We start from the raw sequence: 15,611 nt of genomic DNA on the forward strand, positions 1-15,611 counted from the left end.
TACAAAATCTTGGGTTGTTAGTTGCATACTCCACATCGCACAAAGACATGTCAATATCCTGAGTAATACTAAGCACAAGGGAGACTGTTTATAAACCTTTTCAAATGTCCCTACTGTGATATGTAATTGTAGGCTGCTGCTCTGTAAATCGTTGATGAAATCTAACATTGATTTTTTTTTTTTTAAAGTAAGGCATCTACAGTTTTGTAAAGATGTACCTCATAAATACTGCCCGGCCCACAACCCACCAAAGGTTTTTAAAATTGCTTTGTGATTTTTTTGCCTTTATTTTATGACTACCTCACCTCCATTAGAAACCTATTTACCTATTATCAAATAATACGGAAACTATATTACAGTTCATGCTACATTAGTGACAGGTATCTTGTAACAATAATGCCCAGCACGTAAGAAATTATCCCTCACTAATGAATGGCTGTTTCGACTGTTCTGCTCTGCTCCCACTAGGTAAGTGCTTCAAACCTCACTCCTTGACCTTGCTGCCTCCGGATGGGTCACTAAAACAGAGAGCACATTTCTTTGGAAGCATCACATTAAAAAATGACATGAGCAGAGAAAAACATATCCTCAGGCATCAAAAATCCCCCAGTCTTCTTTGTAAAGGAATGATAACTTCTGAATAAGCAAACCAAAAACAGAAAAGCAGAATTAGGACAACCCCAAAAGCCATTCAAAGCAACATGGTAACTGCAGCATCTTCTCTTTTTCTATGAACACATGTTTAATTACCACAGGCATGCCTGTAGTCTACAGTAGCACCCTCTCTCCCTGAGGAAGTGGGGATGTTTAGCCAAGCAGTCCAAACAGGCATATCAAATATCCATCCATAAAAGCTGCAGACTGGAATACGCACATTTCTATCCCATCTACACAAGCAACATGGCGCTTTGATTGATTGTAAGCGTTCCAAACAGCTCTGTCTTATCAATTGTTGACAACTCATGAACACAAAGTAGCAGAAGCCTGGAAATACTCAGAATCCAAAAAGCAAGTGCAGTAATAGATGGACCAGAATAAAATTATATTGAGAAAAATCTTCTGTTACTACGTAGAAGGGAATTAAAACTTACCAAACATATTTTCATTTTAAAAAATTCTAGGAAATCATGCATGATCATATGGTTAATTTTTTTTCCAACAAAAACCATATGTCCTTCTGATAATTTATTATATCCATACACCTGTTTTTAAACCACATAGAGAGTACTTCTTTCAGTCTGGCTTTTTCAAATAGAGTTTAATCATATACTACACATTTCATCAATAACTTGAAGAAGACACACAGAACATGATAAAAAAAAGTTATTCTCTTTATATCCTGTCTACATGAAAATTATGCAATTTAAAGTGTCACCTGAAAAGAGGAAAGGTACCATAAAATGTCAAGAATTTCACTGCAGTCAAATAGATTGCCAATATCACATATCAACATTCAAATACTCATATCAGCTTTGCCAAAATTATTGGCTTTTCTTTTTTATTGTAAGATACAAGTTTAAACCAGAGGAACCTACAGTGTTTAAAAACAGGCAACAGCACCATAACCTTATTTGTTCACAGCTAATTTGCCAGAGACTATTGGCATGCATATATTTAATGGAATTCCCACAAAACTGGTAGATTCCTTCTGATTAAAACAAATAGTTAAGTAGGATGAAAAATACAACTTGAAATGTTAAAAAGAAGCTTCTAACTCTGAATGCAAACCAAAGTCATCACTAAGGACCAGCAAATTAACATCTTGAGGAAGATTATTTACTTAACAAATATTTACTGAGTACCTTCTGAGTGGCAGGAGCATTGGGTGCCCTGCCCTTAAAGAGCTCACAGACCAGCAGGAAGACAAACAAGGACAAATTTACAGTATGGTGAGGTCAGTGCTACAGGAGACCCACCTGGCACACAGAATGAAGGACCATCTCCCCACCCTGGACTTGATACAAATGGCATTACTTTAAAACAATGGCATTGGAGTGATGACGAGAAAGACCCAATCTTCTCTTTTCTGGAAATGCTAGGTACAGTGGTGGATTGTCTGTGGGAGGACCATTAACACGACCTCTCTTTCACAAAGACCACTAGAAGGTTATGGCCACATTAGTAACTTTCACGGTCATGTCCTTGCATTTATGCATATCACAAGCCTGCCATTCTTAAAAAACCATCATTAATAAATACCTAGAAATGAAATAGCTATATTTGACCTTACGATGATGGAATTTCTAAATGTCAGTTTACTTAAGAAAAATAGAGTTTTACTTCATTTACTCAGCTACCATAAATACTTGGAAACTATTTAAGAATTTGGAAGGGAGCAAAATAGTACATTCAGTAGGAAAAATAAATGTCAGAATCTGCTCCCTAAAGCAATATACACAGCATGTAGGAAAGCTGAAACTCACTCAAGATCTACACACAACTTCTATTTTAGAGATGACACTAATAAGCAAACAAGACAACAAGGGGAGAGTGGTCACAGATATACCAGCCTTAAGTAACTGCCACAACTGACAGGGGGGAGGATTCAAATAAACAGAAATGAGAAGATGAAACACGGAGTCTGATGCCCTTGGAACAGAGCAGACTTCACAGAATAGCACTTAAAACAGAACTACGATCTCTTTCTTTGCTTGTTCTCTTTCCTATTTAGCTTGTGAATTCCTTGCAGGTACTTTCAATAGAACTACACAGGTCCATCAGCACTTGTAACAAGAAACATTTTTTTTTAAATTATTCACAAGAGGACATAATAAGGGGGGAGGGAAGTGAAGAGAGGGTTGTATTTAGAGGAATAGGTTATGTTTTCCATTTCAGTGGTCTTACCCTTTTAAAGAAGCTGTTTTCTGTTTTGTTTGTTAACATGTACTTAAAGCCCTTTAAACACACCACTCTGGGAAGACGAGCATCTTGAAAAACTTTGAAAAAAATGCTGTTACAATAACAAGTGTAATTAAAATGCTGTTCAAGGCCATGGTACAGGAATTTTATATCTCGAGGTACTTAACAACTGATAGTAGCCTACTCACTCCTGGGGAGAAGAATATCTAATGAACAAATTTCAAATGTCAGCTTACAGGAGATGCTTTTTATGTCTGCACTGGCAGATTCCTGTGGCTCAGAGCCCACAGTCGAAAGGAGTTGATATCCTTAGATTCTTACCCTCCTCTTTTCTTTTGGTTGTAGCACAAACATCTTCAGTGCTTTCAAAATGGCATAAATATTTTCAGGGTTTCTGACAGGCAGTGAGGAGAAAATTAATTTCCAGTTGTCCCCGTGAGATGCCTCACACTGACATCTGGTATAGAAGAACAGGCTCCGCCCCAGTAGAGCCGTTAGGTTCTGTCAGTGACTTCCCTCCCCACTGTTTGCGGGGGAACAATTATTGCAAACACTGTAGTTACAGCAGTCTGGGCTCTTTCTTCCGAACAGGCAGAGAAGGCCTCCAAGATAGAGATGAAAAATTGCGCCTAGGTGTCCTAGGTGTCCCCACTAAATCGTGATGTTCGTGGATCAAACGTGCAAAAGGTGCATGTTAAACAATTAGAAGCTGACGTGACTCACACGGAACAGCACCAGGAGTTACAGGTTACACCAATGTTTTAGGGACAGTTGGCCTTGGGAGGACATTCATTTCTCACAGTAGGTTCTATCCTAGTATCGGATGGGAAGGTAGCTCAGCAGATTTAGTTTCCATCAAGCTGAGACCACTGTCTTCTCAACAGCTTTTAGGTAGACAACTTCATACAATTAAAAAAATTCACCCTATGGGACATGGATGATTAGATACTCGGCTCTATGGTTATTTTATCCTGTAACAAACTGCTTTTTCTTTTTCTCTCCTTGAGTAATAACATTTATATGGCCCTAAGTGTCTGGATAAAGCCCAAACTGCAGAATTCATAACTAAATAAAATAAAAAGGACCATCACAGATAAACAAAATGTAGTCTATCCATACAATGGAGTATTATCTGGCAACACAAAGGACCGAAGTACTGATTCATGCTACAACATGGATGGACCTTGAAAACCTTTTGCTGAATGAAACAAGCCAGTCACAAAAGGCTGCATACTGTATGATTCCATTTATGTGAAATGTCCAGAATAGGCAAATCCATGGACATAAAAAGTATATTAGTGGTTGACAGGGGGCTGCCAGGAATAGGGAATAGGGGGTGACTGATAGTGGGTTCCATCTTAGGGTGATGAAAATGTTCTAAAATTAGATAGTGGTGATGACTGCAAAACTTTGTGAATATACAGAAAACCACTGAATTGTATATTTTAAAAGGGTGAATTTTAGGGTTCCTGACTATTTCAATGAAATCGTTATTTTTTTTTAAGGCTCAATAGTTGATGAACGATGCTCTAAGCAGAATAATTCTAAATATAAGAGGACTAAATTTTCAACCACGTTTGTTGGAACTTTGAATTTTATCAGAGTGAGCTCATCTTTCTAACCTGGGATTTAAATACTAAGCTTATAAAAATGTTTCTCTTTCACTACTCACTTTCAGAGACAAAATCTCCTCTTGATTTTGAAGAAGAAGAGTAACTCCAATTAGGGGCTAATTCATTCAACGCTGATCTTTACTAATGAAGTAGATTCTATACCAATCTGTCTAATGCAATTTATTAAGCAAACAGGTAGTTCCAAGGAGATCTTGGGTCACCCAAATATTTGGCATTCAAAAAAGAATTTGTATTTAGTTACTTAATTCACAGTCAACTACATCAAAATCTAGATGTACCTATTGTTTTGCAATTAGCTGCAATTATTAATCAATGAAAACAGAAAATGTTGCAAATATGAATACTGACCTTGTTTCTTTTAACCCTTCTTTCTGAATGACTTCCAATATCTGCTTTGCTGTCATTGGTGAGTTGGGGTGTTTTTCTAATGCCTAAAAAATAAAAATAAACATAAGATTTCGAGATTACTGCATGGAAGCATACAAAACGAAAATGTGTGTGAATCATGCAATGTCTTCTTAAAATTTTAAAAGGGAAGGGTCGTTATGTCAAAATTAGGTCCCATCACACAGATCATGTGTCCAAAGTGAGAATGTACTATTTTCTGGACATTTATGGCAAATTCGGCAACATATAGGGGTCATTCTGCAAAAAGATGTCACAAAGGCATACACACCAAAAAAAGAAATGTGAAATCTAGAAACACCAAGTTAACAAGTGCACATAATTTTCTTTATCAAGAATTGCTAATATTTTATTTTTAAAGTCATGTTTTCAGGCTGTTAAAATGTTTGCTAAATTTCCAGGGCCTTGGAAACATGAGCCTGAATACTATCAGTAACAGAGAACAAAGTGCTGGTCAGAAATAACCTCCCTGGATTCATATTTTGATCAACTTCCTTTGTATTTAAAAAAAAAATCCTTAATGGCCAAAATGGGAAAAAAGCATACAGAAACCCAAGTATCTCTCTACAGTGTGTTTTCCAGTTCAGCTCAGTTTCCTTTGTTTTGCCTTTTCCAATTCATTTCAAGTAAACCCCTTCCTCTTCCCACGCAGCCCATCTCAGTTTTATCAACTGAGTCCTATTTTCTTTCTCTCCCCTTCTGTCCTACTTATTTGTGAGTGGAAGGGAGTTTTTTTTAAAACAAAGCATGGGGGATACATGGGACCTAGTTAATTATTTCCACAGGCTTTTTAGACAGTCAGCCCTGGAAATCAAGCTCCTTTATTCATCCAGGGACTTTAGAACGTCATGAAAGCAGTGAACAACAGTGCCCACACTGCTCACCAACAAGGTCAGTAGGGACCCCCTCACCTTGGGTACAAGAAACAAGTCTACACGCATCTTCACAATGACCTTCTCCAAGAGTAGCTGGCACCTATGGACATTTTCTGTATGGGATTTTTTGCATGAGTCACGGCCCCAGGTAACAATGATTCTAGAGCTCTATTTTATGATTATTCACCAGAATGATGATAATTATTAAGAATTAACAGGGTCACCCTAAAACTTAAAAATTGAAAAGGTTTCCAAATATATTCAAAAATAGCTCTGTGATCTCTTCTCCTACCAATGGCTAAATTTCAGCTGGGTCACTAGCAAGGCTTCTGCTCATCCCAGTTGCCCAGTGAGTTACATGCAGCCTGCCCACCTCACCACCAGGGCCCCTTCCCTGTTCTCCCCTTTCTAATTCCCAGGACATGTTCTTGTCCTTCCCAGTCTGGACCAGTCCCTTAGTTGCAGTTGGTCAATTCTTTAAAGAACAGAAATATGAGCTACACTGGAAAGAGGGCATAGCAACGAGTCTGTCAATGGGAAAGAAGGAAAACTGTCCTCACTGGGGAGGCTACTGGAGAGCTGAACTGAAAACTGTTGGGGGTGCTGGGGGAAGAAACATAGGCATAGCTGTACAGGGAAGAGGACTAAAGCGTAAAAATGCTGGTTTCAAAAAAGGCAAGGAGGAAACTGCAAAATAGAGCTGGAAAAGGGGAAAGATCACATCACAAGGAAAGGTGGGAAAGATACAGACATGAAAACAAAAAAGCTGACAATTTTTAGAATAAGAAGAACTGTAAGTAGAACCGTGCATACTTATGAATTACTGAAAGGAGATGCCGTGCTCATGTGGACTAGATACGGGGGGGGGGCATCACCCCAAATGACAGGCAATGCTGGGGACACTAATGTCTCTCACGGAAGACAAGGGCAGAAGGTCAGCAGACACAGACACACACAAGTAAGTGAGCAAGGAAGAGGGAGACTGGCGGGGAGAGGCACGGGATGGCACAAAGAGGGGGACAGTGGAGAAAGGAGAAGGAGGAAAATTGAGCTGAACTGGGAAGGTCCAAAAGGCCAACTGATTCAGTCTAGAAAGGGCTGAAGAGGAAACTCCAGTGTACTAGGTGACGTTTTAATGGAAAGTTGGGTGCACTTGAAAGCGGGGTTACTCACTGTGGAGGACTCCCTGTTTCTCTTCCTGAGTACAGGCCCCTCAGCACACCTGGGCAGCTCCTCCCAGCAATTGAGAGAATTTGGATAGCCCTGTCCCCTTCTCTATGACATCACATCCTACTCTACAAAGGAAGTAAAAGTGCCAAGAATTACATCACGAAGTGGATGAGAGGCAGGAAGGAAACGATGAAGCCACACAAAATACCAGAAGCCACCCTCAGTTCTTGCAAGACAGAGAAAGGAGACAGAGAAGGAGAGCTTCCTGGACGTGAACGAGCTTTACTGAACTGGCTGTATGGACATTTAGAGAACAAAGGAAAGAGAGAAATCACTTTCATGGAACAAAACAGTGATGGCATCAAAATAACGTGACACATGGCAGAGACATGAATCAGACCCGCAGGCAGCCACACTCAAACGCGACAGTGGGAAGAAGCCACAGTCCAGGTGGAACCGCAGCCCCAGATATTAGACTAAGTAACTGCCCGCTGCCCCGACATCCAGATGTCCCCCATACGTCCTGCAAAATTATACTTCTTGGATTATCGTTCATGACATTTTCAAATATGCCTGACGTTTGAATACGTCTTCATGGTTACATCACACTTATTTTGAATTTAACATGTTCCTCCAATTGTTTTCCACTTTGTACCTACCTCTTTAGAAATAGGGGTCAACGATGCAATAGAGCAGGGAAGGGAGTGGGACTATTCACAATTTTTAAGATTACAGATCATAGTAAGATTTTTCTAGAAAGAGGGACAATAAATATTTCAGATAATCAAAACAGGTTCAAATGGGCTTGGGCCATAATGATCCAATTGTGACAAAACAGGAAATCCAATTTTAAAGTTTGCCTTGGATAATTATTATTTAAGATAACCTTGTTTTCTGATAGTGAAAACTGAAAAAAAAAACACACACTCATGCTTATATCATAACAAAATGCACCCATAAGCTTACAACCAAGAATATTAACCGGTGCTAGTATCTGTGTTTTCCTTCTAGTTTTTTCTAGTCATACATACTTTTTAAATATAACTATAATTATGTAAAGTACATGTGCACCTTGTTAGCTATCTTACTTTTTCTTCATGTAAATTTTTCAAACTGGGCACCATAATTAACACTTAAATGAGGATAGGTATTTACATGGTTTTAAAAATTCAATTAATAAAAGCTAATTTCCAAAGAATATACTGAATGTAACATTCGTAAGAGTATTACTGAGTCAAAGGATGTCAGCTTTATCATGTCTCTTGATACACTGCCAACTATTTCCAGAAATATTTTAAAAATTTATACTCTCATCAAGCAGAACTGAATCTGCCTCTCTCTCTCCATAATTTCGTTGGTATTAAACATTATCTTTTTAGTAATATTTACCAACTTAATAGGTCAAATAAGTGGTAATTCACTGTTACTTTAATTATACTTCTGTAAATACTAATGAGAACAAAGAAAAGTTTTTTTCAAGTGAATATCTTACGGGGTATGACATGGGATATTTCTGCTTTTCTTATTAAAGAAAAAAGCTATTTATATAGTAAGAATAATATTCATTCTTTTGCATATTAATAATAAGATATTTATTCCTTTTGTTGCTTATTTTTTAGATATTTAGGGAGATACGCAAAGTTTTCTATTTTCACATAAACAACTCCATCAGACTTTTCCATTGGGAAAAGCCTACAAATATTTCTTGCAAGTCTTTTATGTTTGCATTTTTTTAGTTCATTTTGCACCAAGGTGAAGCACTAACTGAAGCCCTCACTGCCTATTAACAGAAGTCAAGATTCCCCAACATAATCTGTCTCATAAGCCAGCTGAGGCTAGTGAGGCATTCTCAACCCTATACTAACATTAGGGCAATGAAAATTCTTTTCGATATGAAACCAACATATAAATGTGGAAAATCAATATCTAAAATGCACAAAAGCAGAGCTGTCATTCAAGGTGGAGATGAGAGTGCTCAGAACCCCCATACCTACTCCCCCCAGTGGCCAAGGGCACTTCTGGGAAGTTTCAGGGTCTCTGAAATAAACTGCAAACTGCTGTCCTTGGGGCTCATCCAGGAGTCCTGCCATGTCCCCCTGATCTTTCAATCAATTCCTGGGCCAGCATTACCCTGTTTAAACTGCTGTAATATCACAACACTCTTCACTGTCTAGGTAGGACATCACTCTCATTATTCTTTCTTAAATTTTTCATTATTCACCTTTTTATATTTCCAGATGAAATTTAGACTGGAATTAAATGAGACATCTAATTACATTTTTAAGAAATGTACACACGTTGTTCCGTATGTTTAAGCTTTATTTTATAAACTGTAATAAGCTTTTTACTAAGTGGTTTATATTTTTGGTTGCAACTGTGAATACACTTTTTCATGTAATATTCTCACACTTTACTTCTAATACATACAAAAGCCACTGAACTGTGATAATTATTATCTATACGAACAGCTAATTGAATTCTTAATAGTTCTAATAATACAGAAGCACAGAACCATGTTTCTATAAAGACTATGAATTGTGTCTCCGTCCAATATCTCTGTTTTCTTTTTTCTACACTATTTGCTTTGGATAAAAAATGATCTTTTCTAGTCCCTTTCAAAGATTTTTTTGCTGAAAACTGAGCTGCTTTATAATTTATTTCCTCAAAAACAGGCCCTTAAAACTGCTATTTTCCTAAGAATATCCGTAGCTAGAATTATTAGAGCTTGCACTGCCAAGAGAAGGCTGTAATTAGAAACCACTGGCCAGATATTACTGTCCCTTCTGTACAAATCAGAGTCGGTCACAGTGTTCAATCTTTACATAAAATGTCCTTTCTTTCTTTGTAAAACAAACTGTTCTCCTGCGTGAGAGCTGTACTTGTGATTCCACTTGATTCTCCCTCTCTGAGAGCTGGGTCTTATACACTCTCATGCTTCTGCCTCATGCAATAAGTCCTTTCAATTCTCAACTACCTTCTTCAGCATGGCTACACCCAACAGGTTTCCAATTCAGCACTGCTCTCCAAAAAGGGGGACTTCCATGGCTAAGGACACAAAGCATACACATAATCAGCAGCCTTCCCAGCAATGGATTCCTTTGTATTTTTTCCGAGGATGTGAACACATGTGCAGAATTGGCAAAGACACTGCTGGATGTCACCTTCTTTACTGATGAAACTAACTATATCAACGTCCATCTCAAAGACACTTAGATTCATGCAACTCTGAGGCAAGACAGACTCTCGTCCCAGAAACCTCCTCCCCCAGACTTCCACATGCCCCAGTGGGAGGAGAAAAAACCTGCAAAAAAGGAGAGCAATAAAGGTAAGAGAAGGAAAGATATGTTTGCCAAATCACTGAGGACACAGGCCCCATTAAGAATGTATTTCTCTGTTTCAGGCTTGCTCTTTCAGCACTTTTCTGGTTCAGGAATGCCATGTCTCAAACATTATAAAGCTCACGCAAAATTTCTTTGGTGCCGGTCAAACAAAAAAGTCATTTCAAGTATCCCTAAGACAAACACATTAGACCAGTGTTCATCTAATGGTTAAAGTTTTGGTCCTTCAGGCCCTAAAGAAAATTTTCTGAGCTTACTTATTTAATTGCAAAATAAAACGACTTCCACAATTCAAAATCACGTCAATGATACATGTTTAGATTTGTGGAATCCTAAATGAATAACAAACACTAGGCCCTAAAACAAATGAGAAACAAACACCAGACATTACAGTGTCTTCCCTTAATCCAAACTGGCAGCTCGCTATAATGTTTAGCTATTTAAGATCTCACGTATTAAGTAAATGACTTGAGGCTTATAAAATTTATAAACCATTATTCAGCTCTCTATAATTAGAGTGTTTACATACAACATATAGTATTTCATTTGCTTACATACAACATATACACATATATATATGTCTTTTTAATTTGACTCTTACAACAGCTCAGTGAGGTGCACAGAAGAGGCAGGATTAACTTCCTCTGAAATGCATGAAGTTGAAGTAATTGGTCCAAGGTCATAAAGCCACTAAGTAGAAAGACAGGACTTGTATACATGATGATATTGATGGTGACAATATTTAAATACAATGAGAGCTGCTGATATTTACTGGACAACTCTTCCATGCTAAGTCTCCGGAGGTTTTACTTGTATTACAACAGACACCTGGACTCATATATTTAATATTCCCTATTTCCATCGTTCTTGAGAAACCTCAAAGATCCTCGTCATTTTGATGAAATCTGAATTTGAACTGCTGCAAGGATTCAGATGAGGAAATAAATCACATAAAAGGTGACAGCGCCTTGCCCATTGCCCAACATCTGCACCTCAGTTAGGTTGTTCTCTGCTCCTCACATATGTGGTTACTAATTAAGGGTTCAAAGATGATACTTAGAATTGTTCTATTCTACTCTCATGCATGCATTTTATAGGGAAATTATATGCTGTAGTGGTATTTGTGAATGTGTGACTTAAAAGGTGCGGAGATTTTGTTACAATAGCCTTGAGCATCAGGCCTACTTCACCCAGAAGGAAGGCGCCTTCAAGAAGATAAAATGTCCCCAAGGCCTGGCAGTCAGGAAGTGATGGGCCTGGCCAACACTGCAGCTTGCTCCTTCTACTAAATTACATTGCCTCTCATCATGAGCACAGGGGTTTTACAGAAGACACTGAGGGCCTACAGTCAAGGTACCACATGCAGTATCTACCTCACAATCCCCACTTCAGCCATCTCAAATCTAACGACAATCAGATATTTCCTTGAACTCTCGGATAACAGTTCAGACTGTACTTTCGCTTGGTAGCACCTGTCAAACAGCCATTAATTAGCATTCTCTGTTTAATGATCCTCTGCCTGGTACAGTGCAAGCCTCATGAGATCGAGGACCTCGGTCCTCATTCACGTTTATATCGCCAGGTGATAGCACCACTTGGTAGGCTTCGATAAAGATGAAGCCCAAGTTAATGTTGAGTTGCCGTATATTAGGAATTTTTATAGAATAATAAAGAAGGTTATGAGCTTTGGAGTCAGATGACCCAGGAAGCCCTACTCATTAGCTGTCTGATCTTAGATAACGTATTTCACCTCCCGGATTCTCAGTTTCTTCATTTCCTCATTTATAAAAATGTTGTGAGGACTCACTGAGACAGTGCGAGTAAAGCACTTATAATTTCAGCATGCCGAATGACTGCGCATAGCAGCACGTGCCAATAAACACTGGCTAATACTACTGGCTGGGTAGGAGTGCTCCCTTTGAGTACAGCCTGGAAACATAATCTTTTCAACACAAAGAAGAGAGCTATAAAAAAGTGATGGACATTACATGTGGTCCCTCTCTGAGAATTCCTGTGTAAACGGCATGAGGGTTTCTACAAATTAGGTGAGACACATATAGCCACCCCTCATCGCCTGATCATGGCCAAATTTATTCCACTGTGGCTTCAGACATAAACCTGCACCGTGCGGTGCCTGGCTTCATTACCCCCCGAGTCTCTCTCTCTGTGTTTAGCAAGAGGGATTATGTGACACGGCACTCTTAGACATTGCGCTGTTACCCAGGAAGAAAAGCACCCTGCGGGGACAAATTATCCCGTTATGGTTGTGTTACACATCAAGTAAAAATAGAGAAGATCAGCAGAAACAACTTACTTCCAACAATGTCTGCTTAAAGACAAACTTTTGAGCAACTGTGACATATGGCATCATAGAATATCCATCAGAAGGAAATTCTGTCTTACAGTCAAGTTATTTTGGTTGTCCAGCTTCATAAAACCTGAGCACAGCTGAGAGTCGAGAAATGGCTTTTTGAGGCCCAGAACAGCTCAGAGTGATCACTATCTGAATGTGCAGATACAATTCTGTGCAACTGAGAGGTGACTTCTGATTTCCTGTGGGATTTTCGTGACCTTGTTCTACCTCAGTAAGTTTCTAACCTTTACAAATGGTTGACATTCCTTTTATACACAGAAAGAAAACAAAGTGAGAGACAACTAGAATTTCTATGTTCTAAAAAAGGTAAAAGAGAAATATTAATTGGGTGGGAAGGGATAGACTGGGATTTCAAAATTGTAGAATAGATAAACAAGATTATACTGTATAGCACAGGGAAATATACACAAAATGTTACGATAACTCACAGAGAAAAAAATGTGACAATGAGTGTGTATATGTCCATGAATGACTGAAAAATTGTGCTGAACACTGGAATTTGACACAACATTGTAAAATGATTATAAATCAATAAAAATGTTAAAAAAAGAAAAAAGAAAAAAATTAATAATTATTTAAATGATGATGTATGTGAAACCTGTTTTTAAAAGTCCAACATCTCTTTAATGAAAAAGAAATGTTACAGAAATTCAGATAGTCTATTCAGAACCTACTAATTATTAAAACGTTTCTTTTGTGCATCAATTAAAAAAAATCTGCTTTCCTATTACTTCTAATACTACAGAGACCTAGTTTTTGCCTTTGAACGTGACAAACATTTAATATTAATGTACAAGCACTTTCCTACCATGAAAGCTTAAAGTAAGGTAATTGTGTTATAAAGTGGGGTCCAAAAATTTATCCCCGAGATATACTGCCACCTGTTTGAAAACACCGTTAGGGGCCCAGCCTCCCTTTCAACCCAGGCTAATGGATCCTCAGTTTCTTCCATCAATCCTAACAGAAAATATCTTACAGACACTGCCTCCCAATCACCCTTCTTTGAATATTCTAGGGTTTGCCAATGTCACTTGTAAAACACAACATCTTTAAGAACTATATCAATTGAAATAAATCACCTAAATACCTTTGATAAATATTCTAAATGTAGTCTGACTGAAACGTAACATGTATAGTAAAACTACTATTTCACTTTTTCTAACTCGTGTAATACATTACTGTGACCTAATACAGTGCTGGCTCTTTTTCAGCAGTCCTCACACTGTCAATCAACTAAAACTTCCAGATCTTTCAGCATTTGCTTCTGACACCACATGCATAATTCTGTGGTGTATTTTCCAAACTTGGCTGGACATAAATGTATCTTGAGCATGCTAGTGTTTGTTTCAATCCATTTCTGCAGGCTCTGAAATCCTATTATTCCCTGATATTTGATTGTTGAAGGTAACAGCTAAACTCTGTGCTATCCACAAGTTTTAGAAATATCTTTCTTGGTTAAATTTCATCTTTTTAGGTGTGGGTTGTTTGTCCAAGCTTATAAAGTTCTTTTGGAGTCATTATTCTCTTGTCCAACTGTTCAGTTTCCTTTTTTATTTCGTGGTAGCCACGCATTTGACAAGCATGATTTGATGGATTCCTCCAGGTTATTCATGACAGCTGAACAAGGCAATGGAAAACAAAGCAACAAACTGTGTGGCTGCCACTGGGATTTCCTTTCAGAATGATACTGATTAGCCAATCAATATATTTTGTCTATAGAAGTTCAATCTGCTAAAAATTCATTTAATTATACTATCGCCCAGTTCATATCTGTCCATCACTTTTAAAAGAGTTCCACAAGAGACTATGCCAAATGACTAGCTGAAATGTAGCTCCAACAAGCACATCCTCCTGCTGTATGTCTAATAATCCTATCAAAATAAAGTAATTTAGTTTGACATGAATTAACTTAGAGAATCCATAATGCCTTCTGGGGATCACTACTTCCATTTCTGTTTAATAACACACTCCAGAATTTTACTGAGAGTTGAGATAAAGCTCAACAGTCTGTGATTTCAAAAATGTATTTCCCTCTTTTTACAATAATAACAATTAGCAAATACACAGCAGTTACTTTGCATCAAGCATCATTCTAACGTGCATATGTAAACTTAATCCGCCTAACAACTACCTCATCATATAGAGGAACTATTATCATCCTCATTTTACAGATGACACATGAGGTAACTAAGACGCAGAGGTGTTAATCTGACTCTCCCAAAGTTACACAGCTACAAAATGGTAGAACCCAGATTTGAACCCAGATGGTTCAATTCTGGGACAATGACTCCCTTGCTCTCTGTGATTTTCCCCATGATTATCAGCAGCACTCCTGATCATATCTGCAGATTCTTTCAGTGTCTTGTCACTGAGCTCATATTTCATCATTTCTCACCTAAAACACAGTGGATATAATTTCTACATTACTTTTCTTATCATACCTTCCTTTAAAAATATGCATACATTTAAAGAAGAAAAATACAATGGAATATTTCAAAACTGAGAAATTATGCCAGATGACAGAGTTGCTGTGGCTCTGACCTAGTACATGGTACTAATTTCAAGGCAGCGACAATTTAGACGTAAATAGTCAGCTAACTCCTGGTAGCTTAATGAAAGGAACACTAGTTTGTCAGAGCAGGTAAAGCTTTTATTTCTAAACTAAGACAACTGCTTCATGTGGAAATTCACAAGGAGGCACTGGCTAGTAACAGACAAGATCTTCAATGAGAGATTCATAGAAGCAAACACAGAACACACAGATTTTGCTGCAGAACCTCTCAGAAAAATCTAAACACAACATAAAAATATAATTGCGACTAAGTAGGTGAAATAACCCAGGTAGATAATATTCCCAAGGTCCAATGTGATTAAATTAAGATCATATACCCTAAGGACAACTTGGAAATTTTTTATATTTTACTACCAAAGAAAGATCCGATAACTCTGAAAAGCA

The 15,611-nt window shown here is 37.9% G+C and overlaps 1 protein-coding gene across 1 annotated transcript in view; it reads right to left on the reverse strand.

The window, feature by feature from the left end:
• ASXL3 (ASXL transcriptional regulator 3) overlaps positions 1 to 15,611 on the reverse strand; it is a 156,520-nt gene that overhangs the window by 120,757 nt on the left and 20,152 nt on the right. Inside the window, exon 2 of the mRNA XM_072949049.1 lies at positions 4,842 to 4,924. Within this exon, the coding sequence (XP_072805150.1) occupies positions 4,842 to 4,924 (83 nt within the window). The remainder of the gene's footprint in view (positions 1 to 4,841; positions 4,925 to 15,611) is intronic.

The sequence above is a fragment of the Vicugna pacos genome, chromosome 24, assembly GCF_048564905.1.
Source record: "Vicugna pacos chromosome 24, VicPac4, whole genome shotgun sequence".
Classification (NCBI taxonomy): domain Eukaryota; kingdom Metazoa; phylum Chordata; class Mammalia; order Artiodactyla; family Camelidae; genus Vicugna; species Vicugna pacos.